Source organism: Taudactylus pleione, unplaced genomic scaffold (assembly GCF_031769625.1).
Source record: "Taudactylus pleione unplaced genomic scaffold, aTauple2 ptg000093l, whole genome shotgun sequence".
NCBI lineage: Eukaryota > Metazoa > Chordata > Amphibia > Anura > Myobatrachidae > Taudactylus > Taudactylus pleione.
This window is the reverse complement of record NW_028284495.1, coordinates 23087833-23097454: the sequence shown is the minus strand read 5'-3', so window position 1 is coordinate 23097454 and position 9622 is coordinate 23087833. Positions and strand designations below refer to the sequence as shown.

Genomic DNA, 9622 nt, shown 5'->3' with positions numbered 1-9622 from the left:
TATATATATATAGACACACACATTATATATATATATATATTATACCTATATACAGTTTATTATACATTTATATATATATATATATATATATATATATACACACACACATTATATATATATATATATATGAGTCACACTTTATTAAATATATAGCGTGTATTATTATCTGTCTCTTTTAACAAAAACAAAAGTAATTGGAAGTCAAAACACTATACATAACATACAAAGCTCAGAGAAAATCTGTGGCATGCTATATAATCGCCAGCAACATACAGTACTTGGAAATTGGAATGGAAATGGATTTCTATATTTGCAATTAGATTATGTATTAGATGGTGAGTGGATAGCAGCCAGGTCTGTCATTTTCTATGTCTGTGTGAACACAGCCCTTTGCGTGAACACAATAAAATAAAACTGAGAATGATCCATTGTCCATTTGTATCACAAGTTTTGCGCTTACTAAATGAGTACAGTGTAAATAGATGAATCTGCATGCAGGTGCTTAGTACATGCGGCTATAAATAAACATGAAGGGGATGCCAGCAGCTCCTACTACACTGGTGGCAGCAGCCAGTGATATTACAGAGACTGTACTCCAGTGATGATGGTGATTATCATTATATATCACACAAAGCCTATGTGCAGCTGCAGCCCTGCCTCTTCCTGCTCCTCCTCCCCTATACACGCGCTATACACAGACACCGGGCTACTCGGCTACTGTGCTGTGCTGCTCCCTGTCAGGCTGCGCTGCTGCTGTCAGACAGAGCCGCGGCCGGGGAGCGGTGACTGAGCTGCGGGTCCTCCTCCTCCTGTAACACAGCGGCGGCCTCATCACCTGTACCATGGCCGAGCAGCAGACCTCAGCGCAGCTGGAAGCGGATCACTTGGATCCGGTGGAAGATGCCGAGCTGGCCCTGGTGGGCATTAATATGCTGCTCAATAACGGCTTTAGGGAGTCGGATCAGCTGTTCAAGAAATATCGGTGAGGGCGGTGTGTATGTAACGCAGCTGCTATTGTCCTGATGCCGCCCCGTGAGCTATCTATGATGTCAGGGTGGATGCTGTAATCACTGGGGAGATGGAGGGATACTTTCGAGTGACTGAGCTTCAATGCTACATTCATTTTGCTAATTAGGATCAGTATGTCACAGGGTCCCTGGGTGTTTGGTGTGCCAGACAGGGTCCCTATCTAATCGATGGCTGTGCCTGTGAGGGTCCCAGGGTGATAAGGCGATTGCGATGCCAGTCAAGGACCCAGTGTGATTGCTGTGCCAGTCAGGGTCCCTGTGTGATTGCTGTGCCAGTCAGCGTCCCTGTGGGATTGCTGTGCCAGTCAGGGACCCTGTGGGATTGCTGTGCCAGTCAGGGACCCTGTGGGATTTCTGTGCCAGTCAGGGACCCTGTGAGATTTCTGTGCCAGTCAGGGTCCCTGTAGGACTGCTGTGCCAGTCAGGATCCATGGGTAATAAGGTGATTGATGTGCCAGTCAGGGTCCTTGTGTGATTACCATGCCAATCAGGATCCTTGTGTGCTTGCTGTGCCAGTCAGGGCCCCTGGGTGATTGCAGTGCCAGTCAGGGTCCCTGATGATTGATTGCTGTGCCAGTCAGGGTTTCGGTGTGATAAGGTGACTTCTGTGCCAGTCAGGGCCCCTGTGTGATAAGGCAATTGCTGTGCCAGTCAGGCCCCTGTGTGATAAGGTGATTTCTGTGCCAGTCAGGGTCACTGGTGGTTGATTGTTGTGCCAGTCAGGGTCCTTGGTTATTGTTTACTGTGCATGTCAGGGTACCTGGGTACTTACTTTTTCTTGGGTATATTGCAGTGCCATTCAAGTGGCACGGGTAAATCCCTATCAGATTGAGTTTCTAGGTAAATTACTGTGCCAGTCAGGTTCCCCAGATAATCAATGTGACACTCGTGTTCTGTTCGCTGGTCAATCAGTGTACCAGTCTGATTGCAAGTGTAATTTAAATGATTTTGATTCCTTTGTAAATCACTGTCATTCAGGACACCCTTTTGATCGATGTGCCAGTTGGGACCCATGGCATGTAATTACTGTGCCAGTCAAAATCTCTGGGTAATGACTGTGGCCTGGGAAAGTGCTGTGTAAAACAGGGTGGCTGGGTAATAATTGCCTGCCTGGAATCTGTGTCAGAGTAATGTCCGATCTTTGTGACAACAAGGATCATCATCTAATATCCAATTAGGTACTGTAGAAACTGTACCAATTATGTTTTTGTAAACACTGAATTATATAATGGTCGGTTCACTTTTGTGTTTTCACTTTAATATCCTGTTTAAACTATGTGAGTCAGCTAGCTACTGTGCCAACCGGTTTCTGGTATTTGTGTTGGATCAGGTCCCTCACCTAGATATGTGTCTTTAATAATGTGTGATGGCATCTATTATATACGTTTTTTATAAGCTAATTATGATAAGAGAAGACAAAACAAACCCTGACATTAATTTGGGTTCATTCTGACATCTTTTGTTTGTAAACTAATTTCAATTTCTAGAAAGAAAACATGTTTGGGTTAAATCCCTTTTCTTTGTGATCTGGTTCCTAGTGCCATGCTTCTGCAAATGGATCTGGACATTTGCAATTGTAAACTGAATTGTCATCTTAGAATAGAGGTGACCTAGCATATTAGATAATGCATCTTTTTGGGATATTTTATTCAGCATACCTGGGGGATGGTATTTAATGTCATAGTGGTAAATTAACTACAGTGTGGGATTAGGAAAGAAAAAGTGTTTGCCATATCAGCCAATCAGATTCTGGCTATCACTTACTGTATCTGGTACATGCTAGAAAATGATAGCTTGAAGCTGATTGTTTTTTATGGGTAATACCGCCACCCGCACTTCATACAATTTACCCCAAGGCCATTTTTTGTATTTCTATTTCTTCTAATTTACAAAAGACACGGTTTAAATACATTTACTTTCATTTATTATTTAAATATTATCCCCAGCATTCCTTGGTGTTCCTGACAGTGGAGGAGATGTATCAAACCCTGGAGAGAGCTAAAGTATCAACCAATCGGCTTCCAACTGCTATTTCTCAAACATCCTGTAAAAGGGCAGTTAGAAGCTGATTGGTTGGTACTTCATTTCTCTCCAAGGTTTGAAACATCTGCACTAGTGTCTGCAGGGGAAGTTGATGCTCAGGGATGGTATCTGTTCATGAGATACTCACTGAGCAGCAGCTGTCCTCTTTGAAAAAGGCCGCCCACGTCGGCCGAAACGCGTTAGATCAAAATTCTTGTCGTGGGTCCATCGGGTGCCCTCCCCTTCTCCCAGACGGCTTACCGGAAATAGAGGTGCAAGTGAGGCGTCGGCATTGTTTTCATGGCACCTTTAAGCCAAAAGTTTTTATTGAGACATTCAGAATAATTGTAGTAAAGTGAAGTGCTGACCTGTCATCCTTCGGGTCAGTTATGTGGTGGTGGACAGGTTTGCACTTCTGTTTGTCCACATATTTACATTACATTGACCATCGATAATTTGATTTGGTGAGGAACCCCTGCAAGTGTCCCGAGGCACCCCAGGGTGCCATGGCGCACAGTTTGGGAACCACTGGTATAGGCATTTCCCATGGCATAACCACAGAACTGACCCTGGGAAATCCACTCCTTGCAGTATAATCCCCAGCAGCCATATCCTCCTGACATCAGCTATGTAACTTGTTAACACCTATTAAAGCGCATATGTAAGAATATTGTAACATGTATATAATTTTTTTCTTTATATTCTCTCTGCCAACACATTACAATCTACCACTCGCTTGCATATTGCTGTTTACTGTAGTTCAGCTCAGGTTAATATTGAATTTTTGCATTGCTACTTTTGTTCAGGAACCCCAGGTCCATACAGACTGCTGATTACAGTCAGATCTAACAGTCTCAGAAACTGATGGCTGCAGTGTCCCTTGTCTCATTAGTGGCATCTTGTCCAGAGCTAGACTATGACTTAAGCTATTTCACCCACATTAATTGACAAGATGAATGCTGACAAAAAACGAGCTAGGGCTAATGATGTCACAGTGGGCGCCATCATTCTCTTGGTGTATCAGAAATCTGCTTACTGATGTCACCTCTGAGTACTACAGTTCTGGCTGCTGCTTCAAGTGCACAATAGCTGTAGCCAGCCATTACTCTATTGAAAGCAAGTCTGAACAGCTGACTGGGGCTGGACAGCTCCTATTATTATTATTATTATTATTATTATTATTATTAGAGAATGGACCAACCACCTTATACACTGAAACACACCAGTCCTTACGGTACCCAGTTATGGTACGAAGCTCCAGTGAGTAATGTTTACTTAATTTCAAGTCATCATTTTGTAAACAGCAGTTTTAGTGTGTAATAAAGGCACAGTGTAAATTGGAAGTCCAGGACTGATATGTCACTGATGGGCCTGGCTTGAATCATACTACAGGTTTAGTCTCCCATATCCAAAATGCTTGGGACCAGGGGTATTTTGGATAACAGAATATTCCGTATATTGGAATATTTGCATACCATAATGAGATATCTTGGGAATAGGACTCAAATATACACACAGAATGCATTTATGTGTTATATACACCTTATACACAGAGCCTGCAGGTAATTTTATACAATATTTTCAATAATTTTGTGGCTCAAACAAAGTGTGTGTACAGAAATTAAATTCATTTATATTTCATATACACACAGCCTGAAGGTAATTTTATACAATATTTATATTAGACAAAGTTTGTGTACATTGAACCATTAAAAAATCTAAGGTTTCATTATCTGAGTCATGCTAAAAAAAATTCTGTATTTCGGAATATTTGGATATGGGAGACTCAACCTGTAATATGAACTGTTATCTTGACTGAGCCCCATATATCCACAATCAATTGGGCCAATTTCACGTTTTGCCAGTTTTGTAAAAAAAATGTATACAGTTCATCGATCTCTAATTCCAACCAAAAATTTATCAGAATTGGCAAATCATGATTTCCAACATATTGGATATTGCTGACCAATCACAACTCTACATTGGCAGTATGGTAATGATCCACCATTTTGGCGACTGTTTAGACGATAACCCTGGAGAAAAATGTAGTAAACTTTTGAAACGTTGTCTCAGTCGGCTTGTGCTGTGTGACTCTTTCATCTGAAAAGCTGTGAGTGCTGTCCATGTTGGAACTGTGTTGTGGGTCTGCTGCTGTGGATCGGGAGGGCACCCAGGTATATGCAGAATTAAAATGGAGTGCCGGTCAGGGACTTCTAGAACATTAAATCCACCTGACTAATATTGTGTATGTCCACCTTGTGCGCCAAAAGAGCTCTGAGCCATCAAGGCGCGGACTCCACAAGGGAATTGGTATTCTATCCCGCCGGACGTCAGCCCGGCGGATATAATACCGACGGCGGAAGAAGTGCCTAACCCTAACCTCACCCCAGGGGTGCCTAAACCAAACTCCCGCACCCTAAATCTAACCCTCCCAGGGGCGTGCGTAACCCTAACCCCCCCCCCTTCCCCTAGACTAACCCTAGCCCTCCCGGGGAGTGCCTTACCGTAAGTCACCCCAAGGAGCCGCTAACCTAACCCTGACCCCCCTCCCCGCGCGGCTGTTCGCTGCCGCAGCCCGTAAGTACCTTTCCGGGATATGACAGTCGGGAAACCAGCGGTCTACATTTTGACCGTCGGCTTCCTGACGGCATACCCTCCACAAGACCTCCGAAGGTGTCCTGTGGTATCTGGCACCAACATGTTAGCAGCAGATCGTTTAAGTCCTGTAAGTTGCGAGGTGAGGCCTCCATGGCTCAGACTTGTTTTTCCAGCAAATCCCACAGATGCTTTATCAGATTGAGATCTGGGGAATTTGGAGGCCAAGTGAACATCTTGTTCCTCAAACCATTCCTGAACAATTTTTGCAGTGTGTCTGGGCACATTTTCCTGCTGAAAGAGGCCACTGCTACCAGGGAATACTGCTGCCATGAAGGAGTGTACTTGGCCTGCAACAATAATTAGGTAGGTGGTTCGTGTCAAAGTAACATCCACATGTTTGGCAGGACCCAAAGTTTCCCAGCAGAATATTCCACAGACTTTCACACTTTCTCCGCAGGCTTGCCGTCTTCCCGTAGTGAATCCTGGTGCCATATCTTCCCCAGGTAAACGGTGCACACGCACCCACCCAACCGTCCACCTGATGTAAAAGAAAACCTGATTCCTCAGACCAAGCCACCTTGTGGTGCTTATGTGCCAGTGTAGGCGCTTTCGGCAGTGGACAGGGGTCAGCGGCTGCGCAGTCCCATACGCCTCAAGCTGCGATGCACTGTGTGTTCTGACCACTTTCTATCATAGCTAGATTCAACGTTTCAGCAATTTGTGCTACAGTAGCTCTTCTGTGGGATAGGATCAGATGAGCTAGCCTTCTCTGTTTTGGGGATCAATCACTGACAGTCTGCTGCCGCTCTGCATGCGAACATGCAGGACCCCAGTGATGTGCGGTCAGGTGAGGCAGAGCTTTTTCTGTCATACTAAGGTATACTCCCGAGTTTTGTCTATAAAAATTATTATTCTAATCATTTTTATAGTCAAAACTCTGGAGTAAAATGTGTATGACAGGTGAGGCACTGCCTCCCCTGTCTACCTTTTCCGCACATCCCAGATCAAAATGCACCAACTTTCCAGCACTATATACTGCTGCACCTTTGTATAATGACCACATGAACCCTCGAGGTCATATATGTATCTGGCTCTGATACTAGCGAGTGTCTCCCCAGCCATTTACCTAACCGCACGTCACTGCAGGACCCGTACTGCGCACACACAGTATGGGTCAGGCGCCTACGCATATTCCCGAACTTTGGGATCACCTATACACTAGTGTGCATTGCTGAATCAGGCCTTGAGTGTATATTTGCTGCCTTATATATACCCCCCCTTGACAGATGCCATTGTAATAAGATAACAAATGCTATTCACTTCATCTGTCAGTGGTTTTAATGCTATGGCTGATGGGTATACATATACATTTTGGTGGTTAATTTTTGATATGTAAATAGTTTATTTTCTCTATATTCATTTGAGTCTGGTTAATTGTTGCACTTATTTGTTTCATTGCTCCATGATGTCACTAGTTCCTGAGACATTGTTAGACTGCAGGAATTTTTGTTCACTTTAAAATTTGTTATTATGTGTTGTTGTATTTTTAGAGTTCGGTGTACAAATATTCCAAGCTGCATAACCAGTTTCATTCCTTCAGCTGATGACATTACATTGACTGTTTGCTAGGCAGGGTCATGTTTTTAAAGCCGACGTGTTTCCTAATGCCATATGGCTGGAAGGACATTTCTGTTGGTCATCTGGAAGCAGTCCACAAGACGCCCTCAAATAATGCAGCTAAATGCTGCTTTGATAACACTCAGATTGTGTCAAATATTATGTATAACATTCGAATGCATTGAAATGAATTTGAGAAACAGCTCCGACTGTTGGCGGCAAAGATAATGCGCCAAATGTAATAGCCTGCAGAATTTGGAAAGTGACAATTTTTCGGTAATTCCGGTGCAAGATTTTAACCATCAATAGTTTTTAAGGCAAATCCAGATTGGATTTGACTTTAAAAAATTGCCCCGTTAAATGTCATGGCCAAAATGTTGCCACTTTCCAAATTGATCCAATCTATTTGTCTGTGCTACACCTATTTCATGACACCAGATTTACTATAATGCAAGTAATAGTGCAATTGACCTAAAACAGGTTCTGCCAAGGCTGCACATTATAAGGATCTTCCCACAAGTGTAGGAGTGGAATAATCGGAGTCCTTTATGCGCCTATGATACAGCGAGATCTATAAAACATAAACTGGTATATTTAATAACAGTCTTCTGTTCAATGAAGCATATATACAACAAACTCCTAGTGCTAATAGTGCTTGTCTTGCAAATGCCAGAAGCAAAGTCACTGAAGATTATATTCAAATGTTGGCAGCTATGACATAGATCCTCTCCTATTTACAGCTTTTCTGTATCTCTCCTCCACCTGAAATATCTTTGTGTGGCATGTACTGCAGGAAATCATGTTTTCCTTTTTTAGGATCTTTACTGCTAGCATGCAATCTAAAGCTGCATACACACACAACGATTTTGTTACCAACGAGTTTATGAACTATTTTATGAACGATTTTCTGTCAGATTATCTGTCAGATTTTTTTAAAGTGTAATGAACGATTTTTTGAACTACAAACGATTCTTGTAACTTCCCTTAATGAAAAGCGTTTAGTTGGTCAGTCAGAATGAACTACAAACGGGAACGCACATGAACGATAATCGTTCATCGTTATAACTCAGAAACTGAACGATTTTCTTTTCAACCATTGAACGATAACGACGTCGTTATAGTTAAATCGTTAAAAAAATCGTTACGTGTGTATACACCTTAAGGGCAGCAGTGGTTTATACTATTATCATAACCTGTAAAAATGCGTCCATTATTGTCATTATTGTTATTGAACTTGTGCAGAATATGAAGGAAAGTGCTCTGCCCCCACTCATACATGGTTTAATATTATTAGGACTGTACAAAATAAAAACATTTAACAAGCAGGAAATCAGCACCGTGTGACTTCTGTAGAACACAGCAAGAAGCATCTGAGAACTGAAATAATTTGCTTTCAGCAGGGCAATCTTATGCCGTTGCTTATCACAATGCATATTTGTATATTTTCCTATATGTGCTATATTCTAACCTCAAGTATCTGCTGTGTGCTGCCTATTTTTTCCCAAAGTGTTTCAGTAAAGTAGTTGTCTGCTGTAATAGTGCAACCACCAAGAGCTGAAGGTACTTGTGAATTATGCAGGCGCCACGTGAAACGTTGGAGACGCTTTGAGAGGTATTATGCCCATCTGCCATCTCAATGCTTTGGTTATCCACTTCTTAAGCAAGAGGGGAGGATAAGAGCTCAACTGACCGCTAGTGCCGATTCTGAGCCCCCACGCCGAATGACCTTCTGTGGCTCTGCCTACATCTGTGTGGCAGGGGTCATCCGGCAGGATGCTGCACCACTCATACCCTTTGACAAGTGACACCTGTATAATTAACAATCACAATATGAAACCTGTGCCTTAAATTTAAATGTATACTGTGCGCCTAATGAGCACTAAACTTTCTGTTTCTGTAAATAAATGCTGAACTAAGATTGGGAAGCATATACAGTATTGCACATGGGTGCTTTATATCACTGGCATTAACAGTAGGGTCAATGCTTGCATTCATGTTTGTGGAAATGTTTCTAGTCCCCTGTGATATTTAAAATCAGACTTTATTGTTGCTCGTATTTGAATCTGATCGCCTGTCTGTCATATTTTGTTATTGCCAGCAGCATTTTTAACATGAAAGCAGGTTGACATTTTACTAAGTAGACATTAACGACATAATGGCTTATTCTAAGGCTTAAGGTCAGGGGCAGTGCTACCATTAGGCAGCTGCCTAGGGTACCGGCTCTTGTGGGGACACCACTGAGTCTTCCAACAACACAAATGAAGGATGTCTCTTTCCTTCATTTACATGATATTGGCGGCAGCCACATATCTTACCAGCCGCATCTGCCACTACCTCTGCCTACACTTTTGCCCCCC

The 9622-nt window shown here is 42.7% G+C and overlaps 1 protein-coding gene across 1 annotated transcript in view; it reads left to right on the top strand.

Moving 5' to 3' along the window:
* Nucleotides 1-710: 710 nt before the first annotated feature.
* Nucleotides 711-9622, top strand: part of TTC39C (tetratricopeptide repeat domain 39C) — an 81405-nt gene continuing 72493 nt past the window's right edge. Inside the window, exon 1 of the mRNA XM_088469606.1 lies at nucleotides 711-982. Within this exon, the coding sequence (XP_088325732.1) occupies nucleotides 843-982 (140 nt within the window). The 5' untranslated portion in view covers nucleotides 711-842. The remainder of the gene's footprint in view (nucleotides 983-9622) is intronic.